At 44.2% G+C, this 18,699-nt stretch overlaps 1 protein-coding gene across 3 annotated transcripts in view; it reads right to left on the bottom strand.

The window, feature by feature from the left end:
* Positions 1 to 18,699, bottom strand: part of kat2a (K(lysine) acetyltransferase 2A) — a 75,619-nt gene that overhangs the window by 46,080 nt on the left and 10,840 nt on the right. For 2 of the 3 annotated variants that reach the window (XM_039739283.1, XM_039739282.1), the window contains exons 2-5: positions 11,171 to 11,294; positions 5,261 to 5,406; positions 4,545 to 4,634; positions 1,771 to 1,952 (exon numbers count right to left, since the gene is read on the bottom strand). In XM_039739283.1, the coding sequence (XP_039595217.1) occupies positions 1,771 to 1,952; positions 4,545 to 4,634; positions 5,261 to 5,406; positions 11,171 to 11,234 (482 nt within the window). In that variant the 5' untranslated portion in view covers positions 11,235 to 11,294. Of the gene's footprint in view, positions 1 to 1,770; positions 1,953 to 4,544; positions 4,635 to 5,260; positions 5,407 to 11,170; positions 11,295 to 18,092; positions 18,371 to 18,699 lie in introns of those variants that run through there. The other variant, XM_039739281.1, reaches the window with a different exon arrangement.

The raw sequence follows: 18,699 nt of genomic DNA, 5'->3' as shown, positions 1-18,699 counted from the left end.
CATAAAACAGGTCCTTATGATAGCAACTGATGAGAAGAATTCATCATTATTTGCAGAATGACGGTATTTGAGGGTTCCCCAAGTCCGATCCTGGAGGACCACCATGGCTGCGGATTTTCATTCTAACCCCCTTTTTTTTTTTAAATGAGTGCCCTGTTTGTGCTGCTAATGAACTTCCTGTGAATTCATTTTTATTGAATTGCTTTTTTAAGATTTGTTTCCCTAAAATTTCTTCATCGTTCCTCTGAGGTGCTTCATTTCTTTCCTTAAACGGCACCCAAACAGAAATGAAATGTGAAGTGAGGGAGCCAACAGAAGACCAACTGACTCAGGACCTCAAACTCCAACCCATTTCACTCCGACCAGTTGCTTAATGAGGCGCAGATTCTTATCGTTAATCAAACCCGTTCATTAATTCCATGGCTTGTTGCTGCTCTCATTGTACAATAGCAGACATTTCTGAAATTGTTGATTTTCTCTTTTCTAAGAGCACTGATGAAATATTTGGTGGACCTGAGCAGATCGACATTCCTGAGACCTTCACCTTTCTTCATTTTCAGATATTGTATGATGGACACCAGTTGTTTTGGCTCATTTTATATCTCATTATTGTTTGGCTGCTAATTAAGGAAAAACAAACAATTAAGGGGTCTGAGTCCATTAAAATGAATTCAAAAGAAGTTAATTAGCAGCAAAAACAGGTCATTAATTAAGAAAAGGGTGAGAATGAAAACCTGCAGCCATGGTGGTATTCCAGGACTGGAGTTGGAGGACCCCTGCTCTAAACTGCCTCTTTTTGTTGCACGATTTGGCTCAAAAACTAATCAGCACATCATCACGTTATCTTATAACAAGCTTAAGTTTCCAGTTTGGAATTTTTTCCATCCAGCCATTTTAGCTCTGGACCGTCCTCAAGAAACTGTGACACACAGACAGACAGACACCCTGTGGAGGACTGCCGGCTTCGTGCTCCGGCCCTCACCCCCAGGCCACCAGGAGGAGCTCTCCCGACAGCAGGATCGTGTCCCGAGTTCCAGCAGGGCCTTATGGACTATGTAGTGTTTTTACACAGCCCTGCTGGATACCTTGGGGGTCACCAGGAGTCGCTGTGGGGGGGGCTTATGGGCTCTTTTGTGCCTTATGACCCGGGAGTACGTCACGGTCATGGGACGGGAAGAAACAACGTGCTCCCGGGGTGAAGTAAAGGTCTGATTGCCCTGACCCGGAAGGAATAAGGAACTGTGGACTGTTGGAACAGGAACACCTCCGGGTCAGGGGCTATAAAAGGGCGGTGCCTCAGTCCAGAGCTGTGCTGGGTGGGAGAGGAGCAGAGAGTCTGGGCGAGGAGGAGAGAGAATATTGTGTTTATTTGTTGGGTTAAAGATTTATGAGTAGTGTGGAAGGTGCTTGGTGCACTGTGAACCAGAATAAAAAGTCTTGGACTTTTACCTGGTGTCTGGAGTTGTACCTGAGGATTCAAGGGAGCACTAGCGCCCCCTACTGCCACAACCCATCATCGAGATATCGATGTTTTCTGTATCAGGCGAACCCTAAAACATCGAGATCAGCTGAAAACCAGAGATCGAAGTCTTTGACGAAACTAAAGCTTTCGTTCCTCCCCCCAGAGATGATAGGTCATGGTGGGGGAGGGCGCAAAAGAAAAGAAAAAGACAAAGACAGAGGGGAAGACCTGGAAGGATATTTGGTGGGGGCTCTCAAAGAAGCAGCCAGACCCCCCCATAGGCCTCCAATCTACCCCACCCCACTTACCTGGTGTAGTTCACTTTATAGACGGCCACATCGTCATTCTGCGCACGTTGCCTGAACTGCGATGGCGTCTCTAGCTTCCAGTAATTGAGGCACAGCAGGAACATTTTGGAGAGCTCATACATCGTCTGCCGTTCTTTTGGAGGGAGGTGGCTGAATTTGTACTGGACGAAGTTTAAAACACCCTGGAGGAGACAAGCAAGGTCAGAGAAGCCACAGGAGAGGCACGCAAGCCCTTGGCAACTCGGCCAAGTGGTTAAGGCTCTGGCTGTTGAATCGCGCGTTGCCATTTCCAAATGAGTGTGTGGATCTGAGCGGGACACTTCAAGCAAACATACAACTCACGGACAACAATAGCAGTCGTCATCTAATTTCCAGAAGCCTTCCATTCCTTCTACTGTGCACAACATGATAAGGCACACTTGGGGACGTTTCAGCAGCACTATGTCATGATGATCTGGACTTGGTCTTATTTTTATTCATTTATTATTTTACAGGGGGCACAGTGGGTAGCGCTGCTGCCTCGCAGTTAGGACACCCGGGTCCTCCCTGCGTGGAGTTTGCATGTTCTCCCCGTGTCTACACTCCATAGACATGTAGGTTGGGTACATTGGAGATTCTAAATTGTCCCTAGTGTGTGCTTGGTGTGTGGGTGTGTACTCTGTGGTGGGCTGGCGCCCTGCCCGGGGTTTATTTCCTGCCTTGCGCTGGGTTGGCTGGGATTGGCTCCAGCAGCCCCCACCGTGACCTTGTAGTTCGGATATAGCGGCTTGGAGAATGGATGGATGGATGGAAGGGGTCCGAGTTGCCTCAAAAGCTTTTTACTTAGCCAATAAAAGATGTCATCACACTTACTTTTGCAATTTCTTCATTGACCCCGAAACACAGAAACTGGGAAAATAACAGCTCACTTAATAAGGCTAGAGGTCCAATTAAAAACAGAAGCTGGTTGGAGGAAAAACCTGCAGGCCAAGGGGGTCCCCAGGACAGAGTTTGGGAACCGCTGCTTTACAGCATTTCTTGGCCTCCAAAAATAATCACGGCAGCGTTTTGGGGAGTTGTTGAGGTCAAACCGCTTTTAAGTATCAGCATTGCCCCTTGTGTGCCGAGGACTCCTTTACTTTCCGTGTTTGAGAAGCAAATCAAAACTCTAGCGTCACTGTGCGTTCTTTGATCTTGATTTACATTTTGCCTTTTGGCTTAAGCTACATGAACCATTCAGGTTTTTGACTTTCTCTCCCTACGTCTCTCGATTTACAATGCTGTCTTGCATCCTGGCCGCTGCTAATCTGATTCTCATCGTCATGGTTATAACCTTGGCTTGTTATTACTGTTAACACAATGACTGCTGCACCTTTTATTACCAGGACGCTGCAGTAGTGGTCTATGACAAACTGGTGAGGAAGGCAGGCTCTATTGTAGACACGGAGCTGGACAGTTTGACATCCGTGGCAGAGCGACGGGCGCTGAGCAGACTTCTGTCAATCATGGAGAATCCACTGCATCCACTGAACAGGATCATCTCCAGACAGAGGAGCAGCTTCAGCGACAAACTGCTGTCACCGTCCTGCTCCACTGACAGACTGAGGAGACCCCACACTATGTGACTCTTCAATTCCACCCGGGGGGTAAACATTAATATTATACAAAGTTATTGTCTGTTATGCCTGCATTGTTATCACTCTTTAATTTAATATTGTTCTTTATCAGTATGCTGCTGCTGGAGTAGGTGAACTTCCCCTTGGGATTAATAAACTATCTATCTATGTGTTTATGATAAGTAATGAAGTCTAGCAACACTCGCACAAAGCATAAAAGAAATGCAATGGTTTTATCATCAACAGTAACTCTGTTGTTAATTACCTCATTATCACCAGTAACGTGACTAAAGAGTTTTACAAGCACAGCACCTCACAGAGGACAGGCTTAGAAGCACATGTGCTCCAAATAGAGAGCATTTCCATGCACTGTCCGCGCTTCTTGTACACATCACATTTGGTATTTGGTGACTGTTTTCACTCAGTGGGCAGCAGAATGTTCATGTAGCGTTGTCCCGATGGTCAGGACGTGACAAGTCTGACACTTCATGATGAAGAAACGCCTACAGGGCAGTGATCCGCATAAGTGCCAGGGCCTACAGGTTTCACATCACTTAACTGATTGTCACTACCTCGATGATCGTTATTATCATCAATATATTAATCTTGCAATAAATCTAGCTGTTTCAAAACATCAGCAGCTTTATGCCTTTATTTCAGGATGACATAACTACAGACTGTCTATTTATTGCAATATTTTCCATGAGCTTTTGACACCAAAAAAAAAAAAACAACAACAACAACTACCACTAGATGGCAGCACTATAGTAGACAACAGACAGGACAGGAAAGTTCACCAGCAAGCGAGCCGCGTCTAAGGAGGCTACGTATGGAGATAGGGCTTCTCTCGTATGTCGCGTTTTGAGAGGCTTGATGAGATATGACTTAACTCGGAACTCTCATTCAGATTGTTCATTAACAATAGACAAAACACCTGCAGAGCACCATTGTGTTTGCTTTTTTATGACGGCGAAAGCCATTATTGATGCCGTGCTGCAAGGAAAATGAATGTCTGAAGAGCGCAGGGTTCCATTTATCACACAGTCGTTGCTGCCACCCAGTGGACAAAACCAAAACAATACATGCTTTACAATTAACCTCCCATTCCTGGATGTCGACATCAGTGTAACCTGCTCATCCACGATAAGTGTCAAGTAGCCAATCATCAAGACACGTTACCTGTTCTATGTTTGGCTTCTCAAAAGGAGGGCTGCCAAGGGATCCCTCCACAATTGGCCGGCTCATCTGTAGGATGCATTTTCTCAGCAGCTGTCCAAATGAAAACCCAGAAAGAACAGTTACAAGAGAAAGAGAGACAGAGATAGATAGATAGAAAGGTACTAGATAACAGATAAACAGACACTATAACAGAGAGGTAAGAAATGAAAGGCACTATATAACATATAGATGGACACTGTATAACAGATTGAAAAATGGATAAGACATGACAGGTACTGTATAACAGAGATACATAGAAATGAATGGTGCTATAGAATTGATAGATACAAAGCTTGATAAAAACTGTATAAGAAAAATAGAAAGATAGATGAAAAATGAAAAGCACTATATAATAGATAGATTGATAGAAAGAAAGATAGATAGATGTGAAAGGCACTATATAACAGATAGAGATAGATAGATAGATATAGATAGATGTGAAAGGCACTATATAACAGACAGACAGATGTGAAAGGCACTATATAACAGACAGACAGATAGATGTGAAAGGCACTATATAACAGAGATAGATAGACAGATAGATGTGAAAGGCACTATATGACAGACAGACAGACATATGTGAAAGGCACCATATAATAGATAGATAGATAGATAGATAGATAGATAGACAGATGTGAAGGGCACTATATGACAGACAGACAGATGGCTCCTCTTACCTTGAAAAGGTAAAAGTAGACCTGCTTGGTGTCCGTATCTTCCTCCTTATGGACAGACATGAAGAGGTTCTCCACATCTACCACCATTCCCAGGAGCCGGTTGATCTCGTCTTCAGAGACATTACCCAGGTGAGAAACATGGTCCGCTGTGGAGTGAAAATGAAGCAGGAGTCAGGGGGGAAACAAAGCATGGACACCAATTAGCAGAAATACAAAAGCAGGTGGCGAGTGCGAGAGCTAAATGAATTTGAAAGTCAAGTGGCAACTAAGCCCTCGCATGGCCACATGGGTTTAACAGAAATTCTAGAGGAATGTGAAGGTTGGAAGAATTAAAAAAAAAAAAATTATAAGAAATTCTAGTGGTGTCCTATCACGGACACAGACAAATTAATAAAAATCAAACTTCAAGAAATAAGTAAATAAATCAAGGTAAACAGGTAAATAACATTCGATCTGACTTTTTATACAAAGTACAGCGACGGCAAAAGAGCAACATGCATTCTTTCTCCAATGTAGAACCCTCATCATCCTCATCTGAGTTCACCTCTGATATAGTGCGTCTTTATGTGAAAACAGCAGTGTCAGACCAGGGTGAGCGTGAAAGTGACGAGGAGAATAAAACTGAATAAAAAACAAAAAAAAAAAACCACACTAACCTTTACAAGTACCATAAATTTACAGCTGCTGTTACAGACTCAAACCTAATGCATGTTTTTATTCTATAATAGTAAGAATAAGAGCAGCTCACTTCTCAAAATGGTGCCCTGTGTTGGTTGGGATGGGCTCCAGCGGACCCCCGTGACCCTGTGTTAGGATATAGTGGGTTGGACAATGACTGACTAACTTCTCAAAATGGAGGCGTCCGAGTTTGAACCTGTGACCTTTTGATTACCAGTCAGCAGTTCTTACTGCCACCAAAGCGGTCGTATTAAATGCGTTTCAATGTCGCACCCTAACACGGGATCTTTTTCTGCAGTTATATTTTTTAATAAAAGTGCACTTGTTTTGTTATATCTGTGTCTTTTGTGAAAGTGTCTATTTGATATTTGGACTTCAGGCTTCACACATTATACACTCCATGGCTACATTGTGTTAATTATTACTAAAGAATGAAAAACTGTTCTGTTTTAACGATGTGTTTACAAAGATTGCTGTAGACACGGAACACACATGAAATGCATGTGTTCCAAATAACAGTATATTATTTACTCAGTACAGCTCGAGGTATCTCACCCCCAGATAATCAAGGCTTGAGGTGGAAGAACTTTTTGCCTTTTCTGTGGCGGTTAGGGGAGGATGTGATAGCAGGCAGCTGGCTGCTTGGGCTTATCGACATATTTACAAGACAAAAGACGCTAACAGAGAGGTGCGAACGGATTTAAGGTGGGCCAGAATTACAAGATTTTTCATAGGCCCTGGTAATTCTAGTGTTAATGCAGTGATGAGGAGAAGCGAGTAAAATTAAGGCAGCCCGGCATTACGAATATTTTCACAGGCTTCATTGATTCTAGTGTTAATAAATAAGATGTCATTGATACCAAACTGAACACATACCATTAACAGAGAATTCAATAGATAAATACACCTCTAACATCATATCTTTCTTACATGCTAACACACAGACATCACAGGCAGAGGATTACCAAACATGGGAGGAGCCTAAGGCTGACTCTGCCCACATCAATCCCTGTCGTTTCTTGGAACAAGGGGTAGTTCTGCAAATCTCAGGTTATGTGCTTCAATTAACAACTATAGCAAACTTCCTAAGATCGTCGAGATTCGCCCTGGGGTTCAAAACATTAACATATTTATGGTCAACATGAGGGTTTTGAAACACTCCGGTCAGGTCAGGTTGGGGAGTGCACATTGGTAAAGCCTGTTGTGGTATCCACCACATGACGAAACAGCTCAGAACCCTAGTTGGCAACCCCCCTGGTAGACACGTGGTCCAACCCTACCCTCCGGAAATGGCCATCTATCTGGTGTTATGTAGGTGTATCCTTGGTCTGGTCCAGCCACTGAGATCTTCAACAACGAGGACCCTGTGAACCGGACCACCATCGGGTAATCACACCACATGGCCGTAGTGCCATAACTGACACTCCCTCACAATGCAGGTCATGTGCCTCATTCAGGACTCCTTGAGCAACACAAAGTCAAACCAGCGGGACCCACGGATTCTCTGAAGAGACACCGAAGGAGTCCAGTCTTTGTCTCTGGTCACTGGATAGCGTCCATGTCTCACAAACAGGAAGCACCAGGGGCCTCATGTATAAACGGTGCGTACGCACAGAAATGTTGCGTAAGAACTTTTCCACGTTCAAATCGCGATGTATAAAACCTACACTTTTCCACGGTACCTCATGTCTTGTCGTACGCAAGCTCTCCGCTCGGTTTTGCAGACTGGCGGCACCCAGCGTCAAAGCAGTGCTACTGTTCCAGTGTGATTACTCTTTATTTTCATGACGCGGCTTTATAAATACACCGAAACTAACTGCATATTGTTTATTAGTGTAATGCATCTGATTGTAATTAACTTCTAACAATATAATGGTCCAGGGAACAGCCATAGTATTCCAAATACCATAACTGATTTAGCGTTGTTACTCTCACTGCACCTTCCTCTTCTTATTTTTCTTCTTCTTCTTTCAGCTCCTCCCGTTAGGAGTTGCCACAGCAGATCATCTTTTTCCATATTCCTCTCACTGCACCACTCGGAGTATTTATATCACTGTATCTGAGTGTGAATCACAGCAGCAGCTGATCGGAAAGAGAATTATCGGTATACAGCTTCAAGGACATGCTGTCTCAGCCACTGCAAAACGTTTCAAAGCCTTTCCTGTACGGACCTCGCGGTTCAGAAACAGTTTAATCCCAAGAACTTTAAATGCACTCAATCAATTGCACCTTGTAGAACTGTTTGTACTTATAAGTACAATCACCCCACTGTAAACTTGCACTATAGTTATAATATCTCACAACCTGAGCCACTTTATAAAGCGCGTATTTACATATGATGACGATATCATTTTTAAGGTGAAATGCAGCAAAATATGTTTATTAAATTATACAGATAAAACTTTAACTTCATTTAAATAATCTATATTCTTCACTGGGAGTGTCGTGAAGGATAGAATAATTAAACATGTACTACGAAGATATTTCAATGTTCTTTAAACGTTTTGAAGAATCGGCGCTAAGCTTACAGATGGCTTAACGTCTATTACAGAGCTGATTGTATGGCGATCGGTTACTTTTGGAAAGAAAAGCACTGACTGCAGTGACGGCTACGCCAACATATATTGAATATAAAACAGAAAGATAAAATAACACAGCTAAAAACGCAGCAACAAATTTCGGTAAAAGTTAAATGCTTGTGTCACGAGCACGAGGCGGCTAAGCCGTGTCTGCAACGGACATGGCCATCCACCGTGCATAAGCTACCTTACTGACGGCGGCGAAGGAGCCACCGATTCTTCCTCTGCCCAGTGCCACCACAAGCTTAGAGCCGCCCCTGAGTACTGCTGCAATAAATTATTTCATCGAAGTGAAACATGTTTAATAATGTGCTTTAGCTCCTATCATCATGAAAATGACATCACGTATACATCTCAGTGTTTGAGTTATTCAGAGAGCTGTAATATCACGAATGTAATGGACTCTGTGTCCAGTTGGAGGAAGAGAGCCGGTTTAAGAAGCAAGTAGTGATTCACACACATAGAGCACATAGAAGATCAAATACAAAACAAAGCATTTAACGTGCTACTTTAATTACGATGTGATTTTAGAAACTGGTTAATTAAACAATTTTAAGATGAAGTTTATGATGTTCTACTTTAATGACAAAATAAACTACGTGATTAAAGTGGAAATGTCGAGATTGAAGTTGACATTTCGTGCTTTTTCCCCACCGTGTGCCTTTTTTTCTCTGTACCCTAATAAACTTTCATATGACACTCAGACAGTGGGCTACAACTCTTCTTTTCACAGTGACTTTGATATGTGACTTCTTTTTTATTTCCGGCACTGTGCGATTTTGTGAATGTGAGCTTTCAAGTTTCTCCAACACGCTATGTCACTCGATCAACTTCATTTTGTTGATTATACCACGGTTTATTTGAACAAATAGTATGTTTTTCCTTTGCCTCCACTTGGTATTCGCTGAAATTCTTATATTTTCCCCGTGCTTTTCCCATTGTCTTTTCACAGAAGGCTGTGCTTAAAGGCGATTTATATTGATTTGCATATTCAAATAGGCGTAATTCTGGGAGGATTTGGGGCGTTACATAAAGCGTGTGCACGAGCGTTAGTTTTCACGCTGATCGGGATTTATGTAGCAGAAGAACGTGGAAGTTGGAGTACGCACAGATTCCTGCATCTGGATTTTTCTGTGCGTAAGCACATTTCGGCTTTTGTGCTTACGCCATGTTATAGTGCGAGTTCTACGCACGGCGTTATACATGAGGCCCCAGGACTGTAAAGACTTGGACCCTTGTCCTTTTGCAGAGATATCAGAAGTGCCACACACCCCTCTCCAGTGACCTCATGACCCCCAGCCCCCCCACCTCGGTGTTAGATGGGCGTCTCCTTGGCCTAGTCTAGCCGCTTGGGTCTTCAACAAACAGCCAGACCACCCTTGGGGAATTCCTTCACATGGCCATAGTGCCGTAACTGACGCTCCCTCACAATGCAAGTCATGTGCCTCATTCGGGACTCCGTGAGCAACACAAAGTCAAACCAGCAGGACCCAAGGATTCTCTGAAGAGACACACATGAAGGAGTCCAGTCTTCGTCTCAGGTCACTGGATAGCGGCCATGTCTCATAAACAGGAGGCACCAGGAGTTTAAACCTTTGTCCTTGTGCAGAGATATCAGGAGCGCCACACACCCCTTTTCAGAAACCTCATGACCTCCCATGCTCTCCCAATCCGTCTATGGACTTCATAGGGAGAGTCACCAGAGACATGAATGTCACTGCCATGGTAAGTAACCCTCTTAACAAGGTCAGCACTCTCTCTGCAGACAGACATACTTGCTGATGGCAGCGCCCAAAAGGATCTTGGGTTTTTATCATGGACAACTACAAGCCCAGACGCTCAGACTTCTCGCTCAGTCTCTTGAGAGCCCTAACTAAACATATTCTATTTTAGAAATGATGTGGAGTCAGATATGTGAAAGGTTGACATCCCATCCAAGAAGGGAGTGCGTCTTGTGACTAGTGCAGCAGCGATGGGCACCAACTCTCAGCAACTCTAAACTAAATACGCTGGTCAAATTGGACAACTATAGCCGTGTGCACAACAAGGGGGTGAAGTGATGGCTCTGAGACTATGGATCTATGCTGGTATCCAGAAGGTTGTCGGTTCGAATCCCTGTCACTACCAAAAGAGATCCTACTCTGCTGGGCCCTCGAGCAAGACCCTTTACCTGTAATTGCTCCAGGGGTGCTGTACAATGGCTGACCCTGCGCTCTGACCCCAAGGGGTATACAAAAACTAAGAAATTCCTAATACAAGAAATTGTATAAAGCAAAATAAAGAACAAAAAAAAAAAACTGTGGACAAATGCAAAGCTTCTGTTCCTTTATTGTTGCTGCATACGGCGCAGTATTAGAAAAAGCAAAGAATTGCACCAGTCAGTTGATTGGTCACAACGTCTCATGAGCAATTCATTCTATAATGCAACAACAACGGCTTTGCTCTGCCTTGACCGCACGGTGGGATTGTCCTGCTTTAAGTTAAACTGTGTGGGATTGTCAAGTAATAGGCGGGATACCGAAATTCAAGCCCTGTGAATGCTGCTGGACTGCACGTCACATGAATTGCTGCACAGCCACCTGGGACTGAACAGGTAACTAAAACAAGGGCTTGACTCTCAGCGCCACCGCGTAGCACAGACTGGCATTCTTACCCAGGGCATGGCCACAGCTCCGGCACGGCTCCGACAGGCTAGCTGCCTGCTGCTGCAGCTCCATTCGGGGGGCAGTGGGAGGGTTTGGGTTCTTCCAGCCGTTGCATTTGCAGGAGTCATTGGCCTACAAAAACAAGAACAACAAAAAAAACATGTTTTAATGGTCTTATATATAAACTGCTCAAAAAAATTAAAGGAACACTTTGAAAACACATCAGATCTCAACGGGAAAAAGAAATCCTCCTGGATATCTATACTGATATAGACTGGGTAATGTGTTAGGAACGAAAGGATGCCACATCGTTTGATGGAAATGAAAATGATCAACCTACAGAGCCCTGAATTCAAAGACGCCCCAAAAATCAGAGTGGAAAAATGATGTGGCAGGCTAGTCCATTTTGCCCAAATTGAATTGCAGCAACTCCAAATTGTACGCAGCACTTTGTATGGCCCCTGTGTTCTTGTATACATGCCTGACAACATCAGTGCCTGCTTCTAATGAGATGACAGATGGTGTTGTGGGGATCTCCTCCCAGATCTGGACCAGGGCATCACTGAGCTCCTGGACAGTCTGAGGTGCAACCTGGTGGCATTGGATGGACCAAAACATAATGTCCCAGAGGTGTTCTATTGGATTTAGGTCAGGAAAGTGTGGTGGCCAGTCAATGGTATCAATTCCTTCATCCTCCAGGAACTGCCTGCATACTCTCACCACATGAGGCCAGGAATTGTCGTGCACCAGGAGCCACTGTACCAGCATAGGGTCTGACAATGGGTCCAAGGATTTCATCCTGATACCTAATGGCAGCCAAGGTGCCTTTGTCAAGCCTGTAGCGGTCTGTGTGACCCTCCATGGATATGCCTCCCCAGACAATCATTAACCCACCACCAAACTGCTCATGCTGAATGATGTTACAGGCAGCATAATGTTCTCCATGGCTTCTCCAGACCCTTTCACTTCTGTCACGTGCTCAGGGTGAACCTGCTCTCATCTGTAAAAAGCACAGGGCACCAGTGGTGCATCTGCCAATTCTGGTATTCTATGGCGAATGCCAATCGAGCTGCATGCTGCTGGGCAGTGAGCTCAGGGCCCATTAGAGGACATGGGGCCCTTGGGTCACCCTCATGAAGTCTTTCTGGTTGTTTGGTCAGAGACATTCACACCAGTGGCCTGCTGGAGGTCATTTTGTAGGGCTCTGGCAGTGCTCATCCTGTTCCTCCTTGCCCAAAGGAGCAGATACTGGTCCTGCTGATGGGTTATGGACCTTCTATGGCCCTCTCCAGCTCTCCTAGAGTAACTGCTTGTCTCCTAGAATCTCCTCCATGCCCTTGAGACTGTGCAGGGAGACACAGCAAACCTTCTGGCAATGACACGTATTGATGTGCCATCCTGGAGAAGTTGGACTACCTGTGCCAGCTCTGTAAGGTCCAGGTATGGCCTCATGCTACCAGTACTGACACTGACTGTAGCCAAATGCAAAACTAGTGAAGAAACAGTCAGAAAAGATGAGGAGGGAAAAATGTCAGTGGCCTCCACCTGTTAAACCATTCCTGTTTTGGGGGTCATCTCATTGTTGCCCCTCTAGTGCATCTGTTGTTAATTTCATTAACACCACAGCAGCTGAAACTGATTAACAACCCCCTCTGCTACTTAACTGACCAGATTAACATCCCATAAGTTTCATTGACTTTATGCTATACTCTCATTAAAAAGTTTTCCTTTAATTCTTTTGAGCAATATATATATATATATATACACACACACACAGTTACACACCTACCTTTGTAAGATGGCACATTTTTATTTGCACTTCATGTTGTTACACTGTGGACCCTGAGCTTCGCAATTCCGTCTATCTGTATACTTGTATATGGCTGAGATGACAAAGTTTGCTCTGACATGAGATTTTACATGAATAAGACATGCAGCTTGGGCAGCTTCAGGGAAAGTTCAAGTGTTTGTAACAAACAAAAACTGCTCAACAAGAATTTTTTTTTCCCTAAGGATGGTGACAGCTGTTCTAAACATACAGTCGTGGCCAAACGTTTTGAGAATGACACAAAATTTAATTTTCACAAAGTCTGCTGCCTACGATGGCAATTTACATCAACTCCAGAATGTTGTGAAGAGCGATCAGATGAATTGCAATTAATTACAAAGACCCTCTTCGCCATGAAAATGAACTTCAGCCCCCCCCAAAAAAAACACCACACTTCAGCCCTGCCACAAAAGGACCTGCTGACGTCATCTAAGTGATCCTCACAAGTGAGAGCATCGAGGAGGACAAAGCTGGAGGTCACTCAGTCATACTGACCGAGTTAGGATAGAGAGGTGAAGGCGGCTTCAGGGCGCCCAAGAAAGTCCAGCAAGCACCAGGACCATCTCCTAAAGTTGATTCAGCTGTGGGCACCATCAACAACAACATTTATTTACAGTGAGATGCAAAAGTTTGGGCAACCTTGTTAATAGTCATTATTTTCCTGTATAAATCGTTGGTTGTTACGATAAAAAATGTCAGTTAAATATATCATATAGGAGACACACACAGTGATATTTGAGAAGTGAAATGAAGTTTATTGGATTTACAGAAAGTGTGCAATAATTGTTCAAACAAAATCAGGCAGGTGCATAAATTTGGGCACCGTTGTCATTTTATTGATTCCCAAACTTTTAGAACTAATTATTGGAACTCCAATTGGCTTGGTAAGCTCAGTGACCCCTGACCTACATACACAGGTGAATCCGAGTATTTAATGGGGCCCATTGTAAGTTTCCTCCTCCTCTAATTTTCTCTGAAGAGTAGCAACATGGGGATCACAAAACAACTCTCAAATGACCTGAAGACAAAGATTGTTCACCATCATGGTTTAGGGGAAGGATACAGAAAGCTGTCCCAGAGATTGAAGCTGTCTGTTTCCACAGTTAGGAACATATTGAGGAAATGGAAGACCACAGGCTCAGTTCAAGTTAAGGCTCGAAGTGGCAGACCAAGAAAGATTTCGGATAGACAGAAGAGACGAATGGTGAGAACAGTCAGAGTCAACCCACAGACCAGCACCAAAGACCTCCAACATCATCTTGCAGCAGATGGAGTCACTGTGCATCGTTCAACCATTCGCACTTTACACAAGGAGATGCTGTATGCGAGAGTGATGAAGAGGAAGCACAAACAGAGCCGCTTGAGGTCTGCTCAAGCACATTTGGACAAGCCAGCTTCATTTTGGAATAAGGTGCTGTGGACTGATGAAACTAAAATGGAGTTATTTGGGCATAACAAGGGCGTTATGCATGGAGGAAAAAGAACACAGCATTCCAAGAAAAACATCTGCTACCTACAGTCAAATATGATGGTGGTTCCATCATGCTGTGGGGCTGTGTGGCCAGTGCAGGGACTGGGAATCTTGTCAAAGTTGAGGGACACATGGATTCCACTCAGCAGATTCTGGAGACCAATGTCCAGGAATCAGTGACAAAGCTGAAGCTGCGCCGGGGCTGGATCTTTCAACAAGACAACGACCCGAAACACTGCTCAAAATCCACTAAGGCATTCATGCAGAGGAACAAGTACGACGTTCTGGAATGGCCATCTCAGTCCCCAGACCTGAATAGAATTGGAAATCTGTGGTGTGAGTTAAAGAGAGCTGTCCATGCTCGGAAGCCATCAAACCTGAATGAACTCGAGATGTTTTGTAAAGAGGAATGGTCCAAAATACCTTCAAGCACAATCCAGACGCTCATTGGAACCTACAGGAAGCGTTTAGAGGCTGTCATTTCTGCAAAAGGCGGATCTACTAAATATTGATTTCATTTCTTTTTGTGGCGCCCAAATTTATGCACCTGCCTGATTTTGTTTGAACAATTATTGCACACTTTCTGTAAATCCAATAAACTTCATCTCACTTCTCAAATATCACTGTGTGTGTCTCCTATATGATATATTTAACTGACATTTTTTATCGTAACAACCAACGATTTATACAGGAATATAATGACTATTAACAAGTTTGCCCAAACTTTTGCATCCCACTGCATATAGCACATTTTCATACAAAAAAATGTAGCTCAAAGTGCTTTACAAAATGAAGAATAGAAAAATGAGAGACACAGTAAGAAAATAAAATAAGTCAACATTAATTAACATGGCCAGGGTGGACAGAAAAAACAAAAAAAAAAAAATCCAGACGGCTGGAGAAAAAAATAATAAAATGAAATCTGCAGGGATTCCAGGCCATGAGACCGCCCAGTCCCCTCTGAGCAAGGGCAGAGCTTGCTCAGAAATGGCAGCAGGCAGGTAGGACTGAGGTGAAGACTTGTGGAGGATGGCCTGGTGGGCATGAAAAAGGGCAGCAAAGAAGCCAAGAAAAACAACAGGGACAGACTGATATTCTGGGATCAAATCATTTTGTCTGATGAATCCCGTTTCTGGTTGTTTGGGGCATCCGGAAAAAAGGAAAGGTGAGCGGCGCTACCATCAGTCCTGTGTCATGCCAACAGTAAAGCATCCTGAGACCATTCATGTCAGCCAAGGCAGTGGGCCGACTCACAATTTTGCCTAAGAACACAGCCGTGAATAAAGAATGGGACCAAAACATCCTCCGAGAGTAACTTCTCCCAACCATCTAAGAACAGTTTGGTGACCAACATGATGGAGCAGCAGGCCATAAGGCAAAAGTGAGAACTAAGGGGGCTCGGGGAACAAAACATCGACATTTGGGGTCCATGGCCAGGAGACTCCCCAGACCTTTAATCCCATTGAGAACTTGTGGTCAAGAGGTGGGTGGACAAACAAAAACCCACCTACTGTGATTATGCGAAGAAGGGGCTGCCATCAGTTAGGATTCGGCCCTGAAGTTGATTGCCAGCCTGTCAGGGTGAATTGCAGGGATCTCGATAAAGAAAGAAGGGCCGACACTGCAACTATGGACTCTTTGCATAAACTTCATGGCATTGTCAGTAAAAGCCTTTGAAACTTCTGAGCTGCTTGTAATTCTACTTCAGCACACCAGAGAAACATCTGACACAAAGATCTGAAAACACTGAGGCAGCAAAACCAACACTTGGGTCATTCTCAGATCTTTTGGCCATGACTGTACTTTTCGAATGTTGAAAATATGAAGTTAGATTTTTTTTTTTTTGTTTTTTCTGTCATGCGACTAGATAAGTAAAATGTGGATTGAGCAACACGAGTAACATGGGTGGTCTTTCCCCAGCCCTGGATGTTTTTCACATAATTTATACTGTTGGTGACCAGTAGCTTCTAACATATCATAAATGTTTTTCTGTCCACTCTAGAGTTGAATGGTATATAAGTACTGAAAAAGAACCAACGCACATTTTTAAACCGGTACAGTGGCAGTATTTTTAGTATTAGGGTTCTGCTCTTTGTTCTTCCTCTCTCAGACGTGCTGGAGTTCTACGGGGTAACTCTGCACCAACCTCCACACCCCACAATTTAAAGGAGAGCTGCTCCCCAAGTCGATGCAGAGAACGGTGAAGCAGGGAGTCCCACCATGATGTGGCCGCACCCAGAAGCTGGCATGCAATAGTGTGGTACAACAGAGAGGCTGGAATGAGATGGGCAAGGGGTCTGGGGAGTTATCTGTAATTTGCTTTGGTATCATTTTGAGGTCCAGAAGCTGGCATTGATACCCCAAAGTCAAAATTTTACTTCAGATCCAACACCACTCCATTCTTCTCAAAACATCATTAGTTTTTTTTTTCTTGGTTACCACTACAAATTAAATGGATAAGTAACATAGTAAAATAACAATCATTTTTGGATGAATTATTCCTTCAAATTCAAATTGTGAAAGTACTTCCCCTGAATCCCAGACATGTCGAAAACATGGAGCAAACAAATCTCCACACAGATCCCATTTTGGGACTTCCACTGTAAAGGTTCTCTCTAGAGCTCTCAAGCGGATTGAACTTTTGGGAACTCACTGCATTGCCCTGCAGAACCAGGTTATGTTTATTTTTAAGGGTGTATGTGCCACGACAACCCCTAGTCAAGCAAAGCACTTTCTCCATGTGTGTCCGTGGCGGATAAGGGTGCAAAAAAAAAAAAAAAAATTTGGTCGTAACTGGTGCACAAAGTGGCTGCTTTCATTCAAGGAGCCCCAGGAGTCTGCGGTTGATGACCGAGGATCGACGCACCAATCAAAACGCAGCAATTTTGAGGGGTGGAAATGACAGTTTTCATTTGAAGGCATATTGCATGCCGTGTGCCTGTCACTGAAATAAATGGAAAAATAAATATATAAAGAAATAAGCAAAAAAAAATGACATTATGCTGTCAGATTATTGCGTTTTTATTTCCTGTCGCACTGCACAATGCATTTATTTGTACATTTAACTTGGTCCAGAATATTCCTCCAAACCCCTCTCTCTGCCTGTCAGTAGTCACCAACTTCATCAGACCCTTTAGCAGGACTGGCATAACAATGGACCAGGGTACACTCAGAGGTGTGCAGTCAAACAAGATACTGATGGGCTACCAGGACCTCTGTTGTGGATGATCACAGCTGGCATTGTTTTCCTGGTGCCCCGTTTTTATTCTCACGTGTTTCTTGTTTGATTGTGGAAATTTCCTTCCAATAACTTGTGCTGCCTTTATTTTCACCACTACTGCATTTGCTTCTCCGCTCACTGAACCCTACAGCCTCCTTCATTTTAAAGCCTTTTCCTCCACACCTGACACCGTTGCTTCACCGACCCCATCAGCGTGCAGATTTTGTGCTCATCCCAGCCTTAACCGCCCCAGACAGACGCCACTAGACCGTCGGCTTCACCTCTCGCAGCAGCAACAACGCTAGAAGACCCTCTCTTGTCCCGTACGTGGGATTCCCGAACTCCGAAGAGCCTGTAGCTGCGGGTGTTACCCCCCGACCGCGCCTTAAGTACTCGACTCGCAGAGCCCACCTTGCAAGCAGAGAACACCCCCAGCTTCTCCAGCTTCTTGGCTCGCGGGAAGGCTCGGACCTGCGCTTTCTTCTGGCTCGCACGTTGTTGTTGGCTGAGACCAGGCCTGGCAGGGTCGCTGCTCCCCGTCCCACTTCCGGACCCGGGTCCCGAGCTGCAATTTGGGGTCGACCCGGCCACATTACCGGACGGAGGCACTTGAAACCGTGGCTGCGAGGAAGCCTGAGCCGCCGGGTCCGCCATGGCAACCACTCTGCCCGCCGTGAGTGCCAATAAAGTTTGTTGTTGACGGATTTGCACATGCGCTTGGAATTTTTAAATAAAGATGATTGAGCGCGGAGATTTATGGGAAATGCAGTGCCGCGGCGGGAGGCGTTAAGATTGAAGAGAACGAAACGGCACACTTTTGAATGTTTCATTAAGCGTGAAAAACAATATGCAATAAGAGATATACAATAAACGTTTAATAACGTTTGTTTTTACAAATAGTGCGGGGTTTAAAGATCCGCGTTGTTAAATTACAAAGACCAGCAAAGGCAAGGATAAATGATTACTAAAGGCGAGAAAAACCGGCAGGTAGAAACGATTAGGGACTGAGTGGGGCAGC

This window comes from Polypterus senegalus, chromosome 17 (assembly GCF_016835505.1).
Source record: "Polypterus senegalus isolate Bchr_013 chromosome 17, ASM1683550v1, whole genome shotgun sequence".
Classification (NCBI taxonomy): Eukaryota; Metazoa; Chordata; class Cladistia; order Polypteriformes; family Polypteridae; genus Polypterus; species Polypterus senegalus.
This window is presented reverse-complemented; position numbering and strand designations above follow the sequence as displayed.